Source organism: Nicotiana attenuata, chromosome 11 (genome assembly GCF_001879085.1).
Source record: "Nicotiana attenuata strain UT chromosome 11, NIATTr2, whole genome shotgun sequence".
Lineage (NCBI taxonomy): Eukaryota > Viridiplantae > Streptophyta > Magnoliopsida > Solanales > Solanaceae > Nicotiana > Nicotiana attenuata.
The window spans coordinates 46341431-46361214 of NC_031999.1; the positions used below are offsets into that span (position 1 = coordinate 46341431).

The 19784-nt window shown below is 41.6% G+C and overlaps 1 protein-coding gene across 2 annotated transcripts; it reads left to right on the plus strand.

Moving 5' to 3' along the window:
* LOC109234447 (auxin transporter-like protein 2) lies at nucleotides 13365-19268 on the plus strand. 2 transcript variants are annotated; one of them, XM_019400447.1, is made up of 9 exons: nucleotides 13365-13938; nucleotides 14230-14415; nucleotides 14507-14692; nucleotides 14787-14899; nucleotides 15363-15546; nucleotides 15660-15757; nucleotides 16660-16867; nucleotides 16979-17236; nucleotides 18875-19268. In XM_019400447.1, exons 2-9 carry the CDS (start codon nucleotides 14245-14247, stop codon nucleotides 19070-19072), a joined length of 1416 nt encoding a protein of 471 aa, XP_019255992.1. In that variant the 5' UTR covers nucleotides 13365-13938; nucleotides 14230-14244; the 3' UTR covers nucleotides 19073-19268. The 2 variants fall into 2 exon arrangements, with proteins under 2 accessions (XP_019255992.1, XP_019255993.1); XM_019400448.1 differs by lacking the exon at nucleotides 13365-13938 and adding an exon at nucleotides 14054-14146.

A 19784-nucleotide genomic window follows, 5' to 3' on the forward strand; every position in this document is an offset into this window, starting at 1 on the left:
CATCCTTCTGCTTAAGCTCGTCCCTGATGGCTTGGAAGTTGCCGCTCTCGCTAAACAGCCTACAGATCTCCACTCGGAGGGTGCTCTCAATCTCCAAAATGATGGTCTAAAAAGAAAGGAAAAGAAGGTAATCAGTCAAAATTAGAGTAGAGAGCATGTCACGAAAATTAAAGAGGGCGGAAAACTTATCCTAAGTGCAAGGCCGACTATACCCGACGATAGGGAGGAATCATTCAACGTCTCGAGGGTCCTGCCTTCCACGTCGGAGCAAAAGGGACCTAAGGAGGGGACCACATCTTTTGTGTTCACCAGTAGGTCCCGCTCCATAGGAACCACGATGGTCCTCGAGGAATCATCCAACCTGACTTCAATGCTAGTAAACCCCTCGTTCAGCATCCGATCCTTGTCAGGATCAAGGTCGGACCCCGTCTAATAATCGCCCTTAGTAACCCCTTCGCCTCTCTCTTGGGTAGACGTGGTAGGAACATCGACTGGCCTCGAAGTGGATGACTCATCTCTTTGTAACGACCCGACCGGTCGTTTTATGAATTTCAGCCCTATTTTCCCCATTTCTGCTTCTTTATGTCTTGTTCAGTTGTATTATATGGTATCGGGTTGGTTGGTTTGAGTTCGGAGTGGTTTGTGGAGGAATGAGACACTTAGTCTCTTAAGTGGGCCATTTAGTTAGAAAAAGTCAACCGGAAGTTGACTTGTGAGTAAACAATCTCGGAATTTGATTTTTATGATTTGGATAGCTGCATGAGGTGATTTTAGACTTAGGAGCGTGTTCGGAATGTAATTTGAAGTCCGTGGTAGATTTAGGCTTCATTTGGCGAAATTGGAATTTTGACGCTTTTCGGTTGGTAGTGGAAATTTTGATATCGGGGTCGGAATGGAATTCCAAAAGTTGTAATAGGTCTGTTGTGTCATTTGTGACGTGTGTGCAAAATTTTAAGTCATTAGGACGAGGTTTGATAGACTTTTTGATCAAAAGCGGAATTTGGATGTTTTGGAATCCTTAGGCTTGAATCTGAGGGCGATTTGGTGTTTCGGCATTGTTTTGAGTGTTCCGCGGGTTGGTAAAAGTTTGAATAGTGGTATGTGACTTGTTCGTACTTTTGATTGAGGTCCCGAGGGCCTCGGGATGATTTCGGAAGGTTGTCAGAAAAATTGGAGTTGAGTTTGAGCAGTTTCAGCTGCTGAGTTCCTATCATAACCGCACCTGCGGATTGGGGACCGCAGGTGCAGGCCCGCAGAAGCGTAAGGGGTCGTAGATACGTCCAAGGCTGTGATGGACTGGAGCCGCAGATGCGGAGAGTTGGGCGCACCTGCGATGGCGCAGGTGCGGGCGTTTGAGCGCAAGTGCGATTTTGGGCGGATAAGTGATTTCTGTAGGTGCGCACCTGGGACCGCAAGTGCGGGTCCGCATGTACGAGAAATGTGACTACAGGTGCGGTATCGCTGGGGCAGAACATATAACTAAAGGGCTTCACGAATTTTTGGGTTATTTCATCACTTTCTCATACGGGTTGGAGCTTGTGAGAGCAAATTGAAGAGGGATTTCAAGGGGATTTCGTGGAGGTAAGATTTTTGGAACCAAAACTTATTTCTATTGCGATATTTTACTGTTTAGGCATGAAATTTGTGGAATTTAGCGGTTAAAATTGGGGATTTAGGGCTTGGAAATTTTCGTATGGGTTTCACTCCTTTAGCGTATATTGATGGTTATAAACTGATTTTTGTTAGATTCGGGGCATTTAGAGGTTGAATCGAGAGGCAAGAGCATCGCGGGCTAGAGTTTAGCTTGGTTTGAGGTAAGTAACGCTTCCAAACGTGGTTCTGAGGGTTCGAAACCCCGAACTATGTGTTCTATGATTACTATTAAGGTGACGCAAATGCCAAGTGACGGGCTTGTGGGCATGCACCGTGAGAATTGCGGCCTGGATCATTCCATGGCGCCGCTTAGTGACTCTTTCTTGCTGATATCTATGTTGTAATTATGTGATTAAGTTAATGAGCTGCAAATCATGCTAATTATCATGTTAAGGCTTCACGCCCATACTCTTGAGGCCCGAGAGGTCATTTCTCGCTGTCATATCATTTACTTCATTGATATTCTGTACTCAATCTAGTTCATGCATATTATATCATGCCTCAGTCTCGATTATTATTATTTGACACATCATATCATTGTTCGGGCTAGTATCATGACATTTTGAGCCAATGTGTGTAAGAATGGAAAGTGATGACTGAGTGAGGCCGAGAGCCTGATATTGAGTGACAGTATAGGATCGGGCTGCACGCCGCAGCGAGATATTGAACATGCCTTCGTTGGCTTTGTTATAGCGCTTGGGCTAAAGAGAGAAGCCCCTCCGGAGTCTTTACACCCCAGTGAGCGCAATTGATGATATTGAGGGATGGATCTTCCCTGGACATGGATCTTGTCCGAAATATTTATTTTTAGAGATGGATCTTCTCCATAGGCTGGAATGGCCTTCCTCGGTACTGGATGACTGTTGTCAGTGATGTGTATATATTCCGGGATGGAACTTCCCTGGGCCTTGTGAGCCATATACAGTACCGAGTGGTTGTGAGTTTATTATTGATATTATCTGGAGATGGATCTTCTCCGTAGGCTAGAATGGCCTTCCTCAGTACTGAGTGATCTCTATCAGCGATGTATATATTCCGGGATGGATCTTCCCTGGGCCGTATGAGCCATATACAATACTGAGTGGACGAGCATTTGAGGTTTTGGGCGTATGAGGCACTCAGCATGGTGCATTTCATACAGCATGTGCATTGACATGTAGATGTAGCAGAGTTACACTCCTTTACCTTGTTCACACCTGCTTTGTTTTACTGTTCGAGCTGTTTATTTAACTGAAAGCATGCATACGTTTCTGTACATTATTTCTGTTACCCTTGAGGAGTTTGAGTTCGTTACTACCTATCAGTCCAAAGGTTGGACTTGTTACTTACTGAGTTGGTGTACTCACGTTACCCCCTACACCTCGTGTGCAAATTCAGGCACATTGGATCCAGTGGCGGATGTTTGATCGAGGCTTCTGACTTAGAAGATTATTGAGGTACCTGTACGGAGTTCGCAGGACTTGGCTCTCCACCTTACTTACCAGTTGTATTTTAGTTGTTCCCTTAGACATTATATGAGACTATGTATTTTTCCTTAGACGCTCATGCACTCAGTGACACCCCAGTTTTGGGCTGGATTGTATTTATTCTTGGAATTTCTTATGTTTCAAATAGTTCTTTAACTGTTAAAAGCTTCCGTAAATGTTTTCAAACTTATTATTGTCGGGTTGATTGTTGAGTTGAGGCTGGCCTAGTTTCACGATAGGCGCCATCACGACGAGTTGGGTTTTGGGTTGTGACAAGTTGGTATCAAAGCCTAGGTTACATAGGTCTCACGAGTCATGAGAGGGTTTAGTAGAGTTTCGCGGATCGGTACGGAGACGTCTGTACTTATCTTCGGGAGGCTGCAGAACCTTTAGGAAATAAACTTTACATTCTTGGATTTATATCGTGCGACATTGATTCAGCTTGAAGCTTAACTCCTTGAATTCCTTCCATGCATTCGTGTGCGCACATGAGCGCTCGGTATGAGTTGTGCATTGACAGCTTGTGATTTGCTGATCGAAGGGAGAGATGTGATTTCTGTGTGTTGATGTTGGGCCAGTCAGGAGGACTTGAGGCCGGATTTTGATTATAGCTTGAGTGCTGAGGCGTTGATTGTGTGGGCACGTGCTTCTGGATTTGTATGTTCGGTAGTGTCCCTATTAGTGGAAGTGATGACGGGATGGCTATGTGGTGAGTATGATGTGACTACGAGATGTACTCATATGAATTGAATGTGACGAGAAGGGTTTGCTTGAGGATGGAAGGAACTATTAGGTGCTTGATCTCCATCTTGATTTGATGTATAGCCCCGAGTTATGAGTGTGTGAAGGATCTTTTCATGTGGTCTAGTTGGGGAATGGAGTAGATTTCATGTTACGATATGAGTTCAGACTCCTACCATTGATTCAGTTCCGACGGTGAGGGATTTTTTCGGATGTGTTTCCTGCTGCTGGGCAAGTCGTCGGGCAGGATTGTTGATTTCGATACTGATTTGGTGGCCGGGTGACGTATCGTATGGCACCGGCGGAGTTAAAGAATTTAAAGGAGCAGCTTCAGGAACTACTTGATAAGGGGTTCACTGGTAGGTCAATATGGGTGTGCGTTTTGCATCGAGTCAGCCTTGTTGACTCCGAGTTGCTATTGTCGAGGAATGTGTGGATTCGATTGTTATTGAGCTTATTAGCGTTCTGGGGAGATCTATGAGTTACCTTTTCGTGTTGCGGGGCGTTATGATGTGTTGGTTATAGGCACATATGGTGCGGTTCCATTGGGGTCTCATAGTGGAATTCGAGCGGGAAGAGTATTGAGTATTGCTCGGTGGATGGCGTATCGGTTGTGTCCTTTCGGGTTAGTGTGGTGTTATGTCATTTGCTTCGCCGTGGTTATGATGATTTGCTTTTGGTTCTAGACAGCAAATTGCGCGTGGTTATTGATTTTGAGCATAGTGACTTGAGGTGTTTCATGTGGACCGGTGTTCGGATAAGGCCGCGCATTGTAGCAAGGTTATGTGGAGGTATGATCCTTCGGGCTATATTCGTGTGTTCTGGTTCTACGATGTGTGATGGGTTCTCAGCATTGCATTGGGGTGTTACTGGTGAGCTTGCGGTACAGCTCTCTCATTTGAGTCATTTTTCCATGATTTGAATACATTCGGACTGTTGCTTATTGGTGCGCGGGTCACGCGAGTTGTCGATTTAGATTGTATCGATGTGTCATGTCACTAGAGTAGTCGTGTTGGATGAGATGAGGGCATTGGAATATAGAATGGATACTATCAGATTCGATTTCAGCATGTTGGAAGGATAATATAAGGATTCGGCTTAGAAATTTACTATGGTCCTTGCCGAAGGAGAGGGAGCTCCACGACCAGTTGATCTGAGGAATGGTTATGATTTTCTGCGTGTTTCATTCATCGTTGGAAGTACGAAAGTGTTGGAATGAGGCCTTATTTGATAAGAGGTTTATTATCGATATTCGATTGTTTTGAGCAGTTGATGTGCTTTGGAGTCTTCGCTATGAGCGTTCGAGTTGTATGGTATATCCTGTGGTTTCCATCTTGAGTTGTGGTTATGGCTTGCTACAGCATGTTCAGATTTATTCGGTGTGCGGATGTGAGATTCTGATCTTCGATAAATTTTGAAAGTGAAAATTTGGTTCTAAGGTTTATGGACTAGGTTGGATTGTGAAATTTCAGTTACGTTGTGCTATCAGACCTATATGAGATAGGGTGACGTGGGATTACCCCGGGTATGTGCATGGTAAGGTTATACAGCAATTTAATGGTTTTCGGAACAACTTTAGGCACGTTCGAGGACGAACGTATGTTTAAGTGGGGGAGGATGTAACGACCCGGCCGGTCGTTTTATGAATTTCAGCCCCTTTTTTCCCATTTCTGCTTCTTTATGTCTTGTTCAGCTGTATTATGTGGTATCGGGTTGGTTGGTTCGATTTCAGAGTGGTTTTATGGAGGAATGAGACACTTAGTCTCTTAAGTGGGCCATTTAGTTAGAAAAAGTCAATCGGAAGTTGACTTGTGAGTAAACGATCTTGGAATTCGGTTTTTATGATTCGGATAGCTTCGTGAGGTGATTTGGGACTTAGGAACGTGTTCGGAATGTAATTTGGAGGTTCGTGGTAGATTTAGGCTTGAATTGGCGAAATTGGAATTTTGGCGCTTTCCGATTGGTAGTGGAAATTTTGATATCGGGGTCGGAATGGAATTCCGGAAGATGTAGTAGGTCCGTCGTGTCATTTGTGACGTGTGTGCAAAATTTTAGATCATTCGGATGAGGTTTGATAGACTTTTTGATCAAAAGCAGAATTTGGAAGTTTTGGAATCCTTAGGCTTGAATCCGAGGGCGATTTGGTATTCCGGCATTGTTTTGAGTGTTCCGAGGGTTGGTACAAGTTTGAATAGTGGTATGTGACTTGTTCGTACTTTTGGTTGAGGTCCGGGGGCCTCGGGATGATTTCGGAAGGTTGTCGGAAAAATTGGAGTTGAGTTTGAGCAATTTCGGCTGCTGAGTTCCTTTCAAAACCGCACCTGCAGATTGGGGACCACAGGTGCGGGCCCGCAGAAGCGTAAGGGGTCGTAGATGCGGCCAAGGCTGTGAAGGACTGGAGCCGCAGATGCGGAGAGTTGGGCGCACCTGCAATGGCGCAGGTGCGGGCGTTTGAGCGCAGGTGCGATTTTGGGCGGATAAGTGATTTCCGCAGGTGCGCACCTGGGACCGCAGGTGCGAGAAATGTGACCGCAGGTGCGGTATCACTGGGGAAGAACATATAAATAAAGGCCTTCGCGAATTTTTGGGTTATTTCATCACTTACTCATACGGATTGGAGCTTGTGGGAGCAAATTGAAGAGGGATTTCGTGGAGGTAAGATTTTTGGAATATTTTACTGTTTAGGCATGAAATTTGTGGAATTTAGTGGTTAAAATTGGGGATTTAGGGCTTGGAAATTGAGACTTTGATTTAGGGATTTGAGGGGTCGTTTGTGGCCGGATTTTGGTGTATTTGGTATGTATGAACTCGTGAGAGTGTAAAGATTCTAGTTTTGTGAATTTTATCGGAATCCGGGACATGGACCCGGGGTCGGGTTTGGTCAATTTCGGGATTTTCGAGTTAAATTGATAATTTTCGTATGGGTTTCATTCCTTTAGCATATATTGATGGTTATAAACTGATTTTTGTTAGATTCGGGGTATTTGGAGGCCGAATCGAGAGGTAAGGGCGCCGCGGGTTAGACTTTGGCTTGGTTTGAGGTAAGTAACGCTTCCAAACTTGGTTTTGAGGGTTCGAAACCCCGAACTATGTGTTCTTTGATTACTATTGAGGTGACGCAAATTCCTAGTGACGGGCTTGTGGGCGTGCACCGTGAGAATTGCGGCCTGGATCGTTCCATGGCGCCGCTTAGTGACTCTTTCTTGCTGATATCTGTGTTGTAATTATGTGATTAAGTTAATGAGCTGCAAATCATGCTAATTATCATGTTAAGGCTTCACGCCAATACTGTTGAGGCCCGAGAGGTCGTTTATTGCTGTCATATCATTTGCTTCATTGATTCTCTGTACTCCGTCTTGTTCATGCATATTATATTATGCCTTAGTCTCGATTATTGTTATTTGACACGTCATATCATTGTTCGGGCTAGTATCATGACATTTTGAGCCCGTGTGTGTAAGACTGGAGAGTGATGACTGAGTGAGGCCGAGAGCCTGATATTGAGTGACAGTATGGGATCGGGCTGCACGCCGCAGCGAGATATTGAACATGCCTTCGTTGGCTTTGTTATAGCGCTTGGGCTAAAGAGAGAAGCCCCTCCGGAGTCTTTACACCCCCATCGAGCGCAGTTGATGATATTGAGGGATGGATCTTCCCTAGACTTGGATCTTGTCCGAAGTATTTATATTTGGAGATAGATCTTCTCCATAGGCTGGAATGGCCTTCCTCGGTACTGGATGACTGTTGTCAGTGATGTGTATATATTCTGGGATGGATCTTCCCTGGGCCTTGTGAGCCATATACAGTACCGAGTGGTTGTGAGTTTGTTATTGATATTATCTGGAGATGGATCTTCTCCGTAGGCTGGAATGGCCTTCCTCAGTACTGAGTGATTGCTATCAACGATGTATATATTCCGGGATGGATCTTCCCTGGGCCGTATGAGCTATATACAGTACTTAGTGGACGAGCATTTGAGGTTGTGTGCGCATGAGGCACTCAGCAAGGTGCATTTCATACAACATGTGCATTGACATGTAGATGTAGCAGAGTTACACTCCTTTACCTTGTTCACACCTGCTCTGTTTTACTGTTCGAGCTGTTTATTTAACTGAAAGCATGCCTACATTTCTGTACATTATTTCTGTTACCTTTGAGGAGGTTGAGTTCGTCACTACCTATCAGTCCAAAGGTTGGACTTGTTACATACTGAGTTGGTGTACTCACGTTACCCCCTGCACCTCGTATGCAAATTCATGCACATTGGATCCAGTGGCGGATATTTGATCGAGACTTCTGACTTAGAAGATTATTGAGGTACCTGTACAGCGTTTGCATGCCTTGGCTCTCCACCTTACTTACCAGTTGTATTTTAGTTGTTCCCTTAGACATTATATGAGACTATGTATTTTCCCTTAGATGCTCATGCACTCAGTGACGCCCCGGTTTTGGGCTGGGTTGTATTATTCTTGGAAATTCTTATATTTCAAATAGTTCTTTAACTGTTAAAAGCTTCCGTAAATGTTTTCAAACTTATTATTATCGGGTTGATCGTTGAGTTGAGGCTGGCCTAGTTTCACGATAGGCGCCATCACGACGAGTCGGGTTTTGGGTCGTGACACTCTCGATACGGTTGTCTCGGGTAAAATCATACCTTTCACGGTTCCCGCTGATAGTGGGACTTTAGATGTCGGACCAACGTCGCTCTCATGTATATCAATGGTCGGCTCATGATCATCCCTCAAAGAATCCACTGCTCGAACGGTTCCACTCACCAATATCCACTGATCTCTTCTTACGAGGAGCTAAGTCTCCTCGCTCTGTGATGGCTCATCTACCAAATGCAGCATAGGAAAAGCTGAGGTTTCCGATGTTGAAGCCGCTGCCGGTCGAGTTGGTTTAGCTAAGGTTGAAGGCCGAACATAGGAAGATGACTGGGCAGGCCTGGTCAGGGTCGCAACTAGGGCGGATCCCGTTGTAGCGGTAACTTGGCGAAACACAAGAGTAGGAGCTTTCAACTTCCTCGAACCTCCCAGTGCTAACAACAAAAGAAAGAGAAGAAGGTCGAGGTCAATCCCAGCAACAATAAAAAGTGACCAATCAGAAAGACAACAACGGAGACCCAAATTTAGCACACTCACTGGGAAGCTTGGGCCCGAACTTAGCACGGAAGGACGACCACTCGCGAATCCCCACCGTATGAGGAAGGATCCGACTAACCCAATCGTGAATATCTTCGATCAAAGGAGGGGGCTCGACCTCAGTTGCATGAAGAAAAGGTAGTCAACACAACCAAAGTCAACCAACACAAAGTACAATAAAAGGAAAGGGGAAGGACTCTTACGAGCGTAGTTCCAAAGTTCAGGGAACCCGCTTGAATTAATCACTACGTCCTCGGTCTTGAAGTAGAAGCAATTGAGCCAGAACTAACGTTATCCTTGTCGTCCATTTTTACCACTAAACATTTTCCGCCTAGGGCGAAGAGATGCATCAAGTGATAGAGGGTTACCTCGACCCCGGCCAACTCCACGAACTTCGAGATCATGCGAATGAGCTTGTAGATATATGGGGTAAGTTCGGCCGGTCACACTCGGTAATATCGGCAGAAATCTTCGCCCAGGGGAAGAATATGGAAAGAATAACCCACATATAAGGGGTAGGCATAGAAGGCTCAATACCCAGGGCGGTGTATTTGCACCACATCGTGCCCCGCAGGGATTAGGTCTATATGGGCGGGAATTTTGAATCTAGCCCTAAACTCGATAAGAGCCGCCTCTCTAATTGACGACTCCGAGACTTCAGGGTCATCCACAGGTAGCTTCCAGAAATTGGATCTAGTTTTCTACCTATGAGGGATTGTTTTCTCTACCGTAGGGAAGCTGTCATCCTTTGCGACAATGGCTGCCCCATCGTCATGGGGGGTACACGCACTGCCAAAGGTGTGGGGTCAGATACTCCCCAAGAACCAGAAGATGTGTTAACTATCTTTGTTAGTGTATATACAAAGATGATATAAGCACAAGAGAACTGTAAGTTGCAGAAGTCACCGAAATCAGCCAAAACAGAGACACGAGAGAAAGTAACAGAAGTAGAAACCCAAAATGAAGAAGGAAGAAGAAGACACAAATTCTCAATGTTAGGGAGAGCAAAGAGTGAGGCGCACCTTGCTATTTATAACAATCAGGGCATCAGTACCGAGAAAACAAACCGTCAATGCCCAACCAGATATCGAAATAATAGAGGCACGGGAACGACACAACATATCGGGAAAACGCATTATAATAACGCATGATGTCATTACGTCACTCTGAATTGATGTAACCATGTGTTATGGCTCACAAAGCGCCACGTAGCCACCCCGTGCAGAACGACACTGTTCGAACTGCCCGCCTAAATATCTCGACCACGACTAACAGAGTCCGCTTATCGAGGTCGCCCAGAGTCGGCCTCAATAAATGGAGGGACTAACTGTATGGGTCTAAATTTGACTTTAAGAGATTAAACACGAAGTGGTGTTACGAAAAGTAATATGGCCGAGGTCGAGATCTAAATAGTGGGGCTCATAGCCGAGCAGCCGGTAGCGGTCGTGGTTAAGCATCAAGAGTAGCAGCAAAGACTAGTTTTGCAGTAGGATCTTTAGAAGAATATTCCATTGAATATTCTCTGTACTTGTACTTTTAGGGTTGATTGGGGGTATGTCCCATATAAATAGAAAGAGAGATAACATGAAAGGCATGTAATATTCTCTGATATTGGGGCAGTATTTCGTACTAGTCTAGTCAGTTTAGTGGGCTTGTAGTTACTATTTGCTCCCTTTGTTGTGTTGTGTGGTGTTTTTTCTCCGTTTCATTTTGATTGGCCAAAGCGAGAGAGAAGAAGGCTCGCAATCTGGATCAAGTGAGGTGTATCAAAGACGAGGACGGTCGAGTATTGATGGAAGAGGCCCAGATTAGGCAAAGATGGCAGTCGTACTTTCATAAACTTTTGAATGAAGAGGGGGATGGAAACATCGTGTTAGGGCAATTGGGGCACTCCGAGAGTCACCGAGAATTTAGGTATTGTAGGCGCATTAAGGTTGAGGAGGTCGTAGGTGCGATGGGTAAGATGAGTCGGGGCAAAGCGACCGGACCTGACGAGATTCCAATAGAGTTTTGCAGATATGCGGGTAGGGTAGGCTTGGAGTGGTTGACTGGGCTGTTTAATATTATCTTCAAGACAAAGAGGATGCCTGATGAGTGGCGGTGGAGTACAATGGTTCCGGTGTACAAGAACAAAGGGGATATCCAGAATTGTAACAACTATAGGGGTATCAAGTTACTAAGTCATACCATGAAAGTCTGGGAGAGGGTGGTGGAAATGAGGATAAGGAGGGCGGTGTCTATATCGGAAAACCAGTTCGGGTTCATGCCGGGCCGTTTACTACGGAAGCTATCCACCTTATCAGGAGGTTGGTGGAACTATACAGGGATAGGAAGAGGGATTTGCATATGGTGTTTATTGACCTAGAGAAGGCATATGACAAGGTCCCTAGCGACGTCCTTTGGAGGTGTCTGGAGGTGAAAGGTGTGCTGGTGGCTTTCATTAGGGCGATAAAGGATATGTATGATGGAGCTATGACTCGGGTTAGGACTGTGGGAGGTGACTCAGAGTCTTTTCCGGTGGTTATGGGATTACACCAAGGATCTGCGCTCAGCCCGTTCTTATTTGCTCTAGCGATGGACGCACTGACACACCATATCCAAGGTGAGGTGCCATGGTGTATGTTGTTCGCTGATGATATAGTTCTGATTGATGAGACGCGAGGCGGCGTTAATGGGAGACTGGAGGTATGGAGGCAGACTCTAGAGTCTAAAAGTTTCAAGTTGAGTAGGACTAAGACAGAATATGTGGAATGTAAGTTCAGCAACGTGACGGAGGAAGCGGATGTGGAAGTTAGGCTTGACTTACAGGTCATTCTCAAGAGAGAAAGTTTTAAGTACTTAGGGTCAATTATCTAAGGAGATGGGGAGATCGATGGGGATGTTACGCACCGTATAGGAGTGGGATGGATGAAATGGAGGTTAGCGTCTGGAGTCATGTGTGACAAGAATGTGCCACCGAAACTCAAAGGTAAATTCTATAAAGCGGTGGTTAGACCGGCCATGTTGTATAGAGCTGAGTGTTGGCCAGTCAAGAATTCACATATCCAGAAGATGAAAGTAGCAGAAATAAGGATGTTGAGATGGATGTGTGGGCACACTAGGTTGGATAAGATTCGGAATGAAGATATTCGGGAGAGGGTGGGCGTGGCTCCCGTGGACGACAAGATGCGGGAAACGCGACTTAGATGGTTCGGACACGTGTGGAGGAGAAGCCTAGATGAACCGGTTAGGAGGTGTGAGCGGTTGAATTTGGCAGGTACGAGAAGAGGCAGAGGGCGGCCTAGGAAGTACTGGGGCGAGGTGATCAGGTAGGACATGACGCGACTTCAGATTTTCGAGGACATGGCTCTTGATAGGAACATGTGGAGGTCGAGCATTAGGGTGGTAGGCTAGGGGGTAGTCGAGAGTTCTTCCCTCTTTGTACCGGGTAGTCTGTTAGAGTTTTGTTAGCGGTCTTTGTTGTATTCACATTGGTGTTTTGCATAGTTTTGTTTTATTGTCCTTTCACTTATTTGTTGTGGTTATTTTCTTTATGGTATCTTTTATTGTTATATGTCTTTTCTCTTATTTCTTTTTTGATATTATTGCCTTCCTGTTGAGCCGAGAGTCTCCTGGAAACAGCCTCTCTGCCCTTTTCGGGGTAGGGGTAAGATCTGCGTACACTCTACTCTCCCCAGACCCCACTAGTGGGATTTTACTGGGTATGTTGTTGTTGCTGTTGTAATATTCTCTGATAAGAACATTCTATGAAAAGCAGACTTTCTTTCCAGATAGAATACAAACATTACCTTTCTAAATAGATTCGATTGTCTATTATTCCACACCTTTTCCATCAGATCCGAGAAGGATCCCTATATTTTAGTATTTGTCTTCCATCCATCATTGTGAGGAGGAGAAATCATCCACCGCATTCAATATTGGGTTAACTATTCTTCCTATTTACTTTCATGCCATTTATTGCTATTTATTCTTGCCATTCTCTCTTCACTGATGATCTTGAAACATTAAATACATGCTGCATTTAATCTGTTCTTAACGTCATACTACGTCACTCATATTAACCGATCATAGATATGAAGTTATTATCATTAACTAGGTTTAACCCTTCATTATAGAAATTTAATTAGTTTAATCAAATATCTACACTTTTTGGTCAAACAGAACCAAAATTGTAATGGCAAATACATGGATAATTCCAACTTTTATTGCGGAGGACAAAATTAGACCATTTTACATAGTGAAGGGACTAATTTTGCCCTTTGCACTATCATTTGGGACGGAATTTTATTCTACACTTATTTTTCTAATGGGGCCAGCCATGAGCCATGCGTCTCTAAAAGGTACTGGAAAAATCTCAGTAGCATAGATGCTACTCCTATAACATAGAACTGCACTGTGAGAGAAATGACATAACAAGGAAAGAGGGAAATTTAAGGGGGAAGATATGAGATATCCTAGTCCTATCCTTTTCTGAGACTAATTTATGGTCTCCTTGATAGAAAACACTGTACAGCAGAAAAAAGCATTCACTCTTTTACTGCAAAAAGCAAGCAGCCTAATTCTCTCACTGTATATAACACTGCTCAGACAGTGGTCCGGTCCTTTCATTTCTCTCTGATCTCTTTTAGTCACTGTTTAGTGTACGAAAGAAGCAAGCATTCTCTGTGGGCAGTTGTAGTTTTCAAAGCTTGAGTCTCTTCTCCTCTTCTTGTCTTGGTCTTTTCACGGCTAGGTTTATAGGCCTAATAACATTTATTATTAGTGAAGCTTCTTTTAGTTAGTTGGTATAATTGCTTTAAGTGGAAATGAAATGGCAATTTAATATTTTGGCGAATTCCTCGGGAAACAACTCTTTGGCATAATTTGTAACTGCTTTTTACTGCAAGCGGCAGTTGATATAATTGGAGTGTGGCATTTTCTTGCTGGGGATAAAAAAGGTTAGTATATTACTACATGCCAATTCTTGCTCATAAAGCCATAAAAAGCTCATTAATTTTTGGATGCATGTCCATTTGGCAAATGCTGTATATCTTCAGTTACATAATATTTATGGTGTGTGTATGTATATATAACTAACACAAGCACCTCCCTAACAAAACCCAAGTAACAGAGGACCTTGAAGTTGTTATAATCTTCAAGTCTTAGGTTGTCTTTTTTTTTTTCCCCACTTATGGTTTGCAAATTAGGTAGATTATTTTTGTTATTAATGAGATTATTTTGAATTCCAGATCATCATCAAGAAAATGGTGCCTGAGAAACAAGCAGAAGAGGCCATAGTCTCTGCAGTCCAAAATGAAACAGAGGCAGATGATAGACAAGAAGAAATGGCTATTAATTCAAATTTGAGCTTCAAAAGCTTTCTTTGGCATGGTGGTTCAGTTTATGATGCCTGGTTTAGCTGTGCATCAAATCAGGTAACTAACTAACTAACTTCCAACATGTTTATTCCATTTGAATTTCAAGTACTGTTAATCCTGATTTTTCTTTTGGTTTGTGGGGTTGCAGGTAGCACAAGTTCTTTTGACTTTACCATACTCATTTTCTCAAATGGGAATGCTTTCAGGAATTCTACTGCAGATATTTTATGGTATAATGGGAAGCTGGACAGCTTACCTCATAAGTGTCCTATATGTTGAGTACAGAAGCAGAAAAGAGAAAGAGAATGTTAGCTTCAAGAACCATGTCATCCAGGTCTATATTCCAAGATCCATAAATAAATTACTGTTGTAAAAAAAATGCTCTTTTCTGTCAAGAAATACCTCATCAATTGTATTTTTTTTAACAGTGGTTTGAAGTGTTGGATGGCTTATTGGGACCCAAGTGGAAAGCTATTGGTTTGGCCTTCAATTGTACTTTCCTTCTATTTGGTTCGGTCATACAGCTCATTGCTTGTGCAAGGTATGCTCATTCTTAAATGAAAAAGGGCAAAAATCATTTTAGCCCGTGGCCGAAACTATTTAAATACTAGACGCAAAGCCTATAAAATTTGTATGTATATCTTTATATATATTTTGAGAGTGACTATACAGTATTATTTTCCCACTCTCTATCCCATCCTCTTCAATGGACCCAAAAAATAGAAATTCTCATTACTATTTTTACTTTCGTCTCAAATATTTATCATTTTGATAAATTAAATTTATTTTAAAATATAAGAAATCATTTGTGCGTTTAATGGAGATGAGTGATAGTAGGACAAAAAATCTTATGATTAAAGCTACTTCTATTTAAATTTATTTTTAATTGTTGCATAGAAAATTTTTAAAGACACATAATATGAACAAGATCTAAGTACTAAGTATTATTTTTTGAATTTGTTGTTATTATGATGTATTAATAAATATTGTTGTTTGGTTAACAGTAACATTTATTATATAAACGACCATTTGGACAAAAGGACATGGACATACATATTTGGGGCATGCTGTGCGACTACTGTGTTTATTCCATCATTTCACAACTATAGAATATGGTCATTTCTTGGACTGGGGATGACTACTTATACAGCTTGGTATTTGACAATTGCAGCGTTTGTTCATGGGCAGGTACAATTACAACTAAAGTGCCTTTTTAATTTCTTTGTTATGGTCAAAATTCACATTATTACTGTGATGGCCAACAATCAATAATTACTTTTGACCACTTGATAATACTGCAGGTTGAAGGAGTTATTCACAGTGGCCCAACCAAAATGGTGCTTTATTTTACGGGTGCCACTAACATACTCTACACTTTCGGCGGACATGCCGTCACCGTGTAAGAAATGTCTTAATTCTCTAAATTCAATTCATCCACAACATTGAGGCCCATTCAAACTTTATTGGCGTCAAGGTTTTAAAAGGTTTTGTGATTTCATTCAATTTAAGTGTCAAACAGTGTAAAGTAGTTAAGTTGTCATTTTCACTAAGTGCCCGTTTGGATTGGCTTTTAAGCTCGTCAAATTAACTTTTAAGCTTTTTTTTATAGCTTTTTTAAGTGTTTGGCAAAGTTAAAAAGTGCTTAAAATAAGTTAAAAACTACTTAAACAAACCAAAAGCAAGAAGTTGGGCAACCTTAACTTATTGCTTTTTGGCATAAACAACTCAATTGTATTTTAACAATGTGAAAGCGTAGAACTTAAAACGCAGTTCAATAATATGCATTCTGAACATAAGTTTGATGTTATATTTTCCTTTTGGTACAATAGGCTTTGCGATGATTGCGCCAAAATTATCCTGCTCTGTGAGTTACATAGCAGCAAGCAGTTTTTGGTCAAAGATGTCACTGAATGCTAAATGGTCTGTGTTTTTAAAGGACTAAACAAGACTCCTAAAAGTTGCTTGCATCTCATGCATTTTGTCCCTTAGTATAATTCATTCAGCTGTTGACAAGATTTATGAGTCAAACATTACTCACTGCTTGATGCCTTTCTATTGCCTGCAGAGTAAATCCCGTAGTTCGTGTTTTATAACATAAATATGAAGTTCTGCTAGTTTTAGATTATATAGTTGGATGATTGGGAAGTGGATTTGACTTCAACTCGAGGTTTTAAATAATAGAACTGTTGGGATATTCTGCTGAGCATGTTAGGTACTATAGTTGTTATGGTAAAAAGAAAAAAGGAGAAGGCATGGAAGAAAAAGAGTGATACTAATCAAAAAGTCTTGATTTTTCTCTAGGGAAATCATGCATGCAATGTGGAAGCCTAAAAAATTCAAGTACATATATCTGTATGCTACACTTTATGTCTTCACATTAACACTCCCATCAGCAGCAGCTGTCTATTGGGCCTTCGGTGACCAGCTTCTTGACCATGCCAATGCCTTCTCTTTACTCCCTCGAAACGGTTTTCGCGACACAGCTGTCATTCTAATGCTAATCCACCAGGTATCTGTTCATAATTATAATCTTATAAGTACTGATTAAGTTTAGTATTATGTTACTTTTCCTGGTCCAACCTTGTGAACCTGATGTGATAATTGGCTTGTAATCTTGCAGTTTATTACGTTTGGATTTGCTTGCACTCCTCTGTACTTTGTTTGGGAAAAAGTAGTGGGCATGCACGACACGAAGAGCATATGTTTGAGGGCATTGGCTAGGTTACCAATCGTGATACCGATATGGTTTTTGGCCATCATATTTCCATTCTTTGGGCCTATTAACTCGGCTGTGGGGGCATTATTAGTTAGCTTCACCGTGTACATCATTCCTGCTGCTGCTCATATGCTCACTTACAGGAAGGCTTCTGCTCGACAGGTATGTATTTAGTCTATTATCTTCCACCTATTCATCTCATTTCTACCTTATGACTTGCTGGCATAAAAAACAATAACATAACTTGCTGGCTATCACACTCCAATAACATTATTTATTGCATTTCCAAATGTGATGAGAAATAGCCATGACAATGATGTATTTTGCCAGGGGTGGAGTTAGCATTTGAATTACGGGTTTGGCCGAACCCACCCAGTAACTTCGGTCCAACCCTTGTATTTGGTGCAAATTGTTGATTTAGAACCTAATAATTTAAATGAACTAGAATCTCGAACCGATAAGCTTCCGCGTCTGTTAATTTTACTCAGTGAACTGCTTAATTTGAATTTTTCCTGGGAGCAGAATTGTGAGAAATGACTGAATGCTGACTCGGAGCATCTCATGCCAGCTAGGGAGTTGGGCCCTTTTGTAATATACCTGGGGCCTCCCCTGCTGATCACTACATTTGGTTGTCACACTCACTGATTAGCCTTTTGCCTTTGTTGGCTAGATACTTCAAAGAGGCTGTCTTCGTTTATTTTTGTACTGCAATAATTGGAAGTGGAAATAAAACTGCATTAATCACTTTGAAATTCTTTTTTTGTTCTTATGAACAATTATTGCATTATATATAAGATTTACTAAATAGCAATATCTAGGTTGTGTGTTGATTTTTCAAAAGATGGGGCAGCAAAAAGATTTAATGTATTGATTGAAAAAGTCTCTCAATAATTTTATTAAGCATAACAAGACTTTAAATAGCCAATTAGGAACAAAAAATAAACATAATTTAAAATATCTCAACTAACTTTAACAATCTAATAGAAATTTAAAAATTGAAATTCATCCCAAAACCAAGCAACTTATTTTGCTAAAGAAGTTACTGTAGTAATTGAAAACAACAAAATTTCAACAATGTGGCTATGGCTCCAAATACTTCTAATTCTACAAGTGGACCACCCCATTACGCTTAAGTACTGCAGTTTGATGTACCTAGTGATTGCAATAGTTGGTAACAATTAAGTTTTTTAGACAAAATTGGTGGGATGTCCTTGTCATTCGATAGTTGTATGTTGCATTCGTCTTGGGATTGTTCAACCCACTCAACCTCCTGACTACCTACCGATGGTGGTTTGGATGATAAATTTAAATATTACTCCCTCCGTTTCAATTTATATGGACCTATTTCTTTTGTAGTCCGTGCCAAAAAAAATGATTCTAATTCAGAAATAATTTACCTTTATGCAATGATTTATAGCAACACAAAATTTATGTGTCTCATTTTACACCATTAGTTCAAGAGTCTTCTTTCTTTTTTAAACTCCGTGCCCAGTTATATGGATTCACATAAATTGAAACGAAGGTAGTAACAATTATTGCGTTGGTAAGCTGACTTAGCCTAAAAATGATCAAGTCATTTTGTTGACTAATTTTGTACCTTCCTAGTGTGGCGAATGTATTATCTAAAACTACTGAGTTTAGAGCGAGTATGAACTTATTATATGTATGTATAATAAAAGCTTTTTGTATATGTGTACATAGTTCAAGTCAAAAGAAATGGACTCACAGAGCCACCAGCCTTAATTCTGTCTCTGCTTTTGATATTGACTTGACTTGTGTTGTTTTATGTTGTGGATGCAGAATGCAGCTGAAAAACCTCCCTTCTTCCTTCCAAGCTGGACAGCGGTATATGCAGTGAATGGGTTTGTGGTGGCATGGGTTTTTGTTGTTGGATTTGGATTTGGAGGATGGGCAAGCATGACCAATTTCATTAAGCAAGTTGATACTTTTGGCTTGTTTGCTAAGTGTTATCAGTGCCATCCCCCTGACCGAAAGTAGATTCAATTTCGTTATTTTTTTTTTTTTCCGAAGTTGTAGAAGCAATCATAGTAGCTTCCTAATATCTGTCATGCTTTTGATAACTTTCTTCTGTTCAGTGTTTGTCATATATAAATATAGTCTGGAGATTATGTCTTTTTTCTGGTGAAAGAAAGTCCATTGCAGATATGAAATAGAACTACTCAGTTATTTTGCATCTCGACAGAACTTTAAGAAAACCTCTGTTGAAATAAGAAATGCTAACCTCTGTTGGTGATGCTGCAAGTTTATACCCTTAATATGTCTGTGGTTAGCAGAAGTAAACCTTCTAAGCCGGTGCTTTTTGGCTTGGGAATAGAATTCCATAGTAAGAGAGTTCAATCTTGATATCTCGAACTGTCAATGGCCTCTACCCGTTAAAAACCATGTCATAATTTTCCAAAGGCAAGAAAAAAAACATTAATCTGTGATGCACTAAGCTGCAACATCCAACTAAGTCTTTACACTAGTAGATGATGTCCTACTCAGAAATAGAGTTTATTGTAAAACTTTGATACAGCACATTAGAAATAGACTTCTCATTCACCTTCAAATTGCAACTGCTACACTTTAAACCAGCTCAAGTGCACCCGGCACCGCAGCTGCTACACTTCAACTTCTGCAGTTAACTTTTAGATTTGGTCGCTCCTATTACTTGGCTGTATTTCAAAGTCTTTTACAATTATCGGAATTT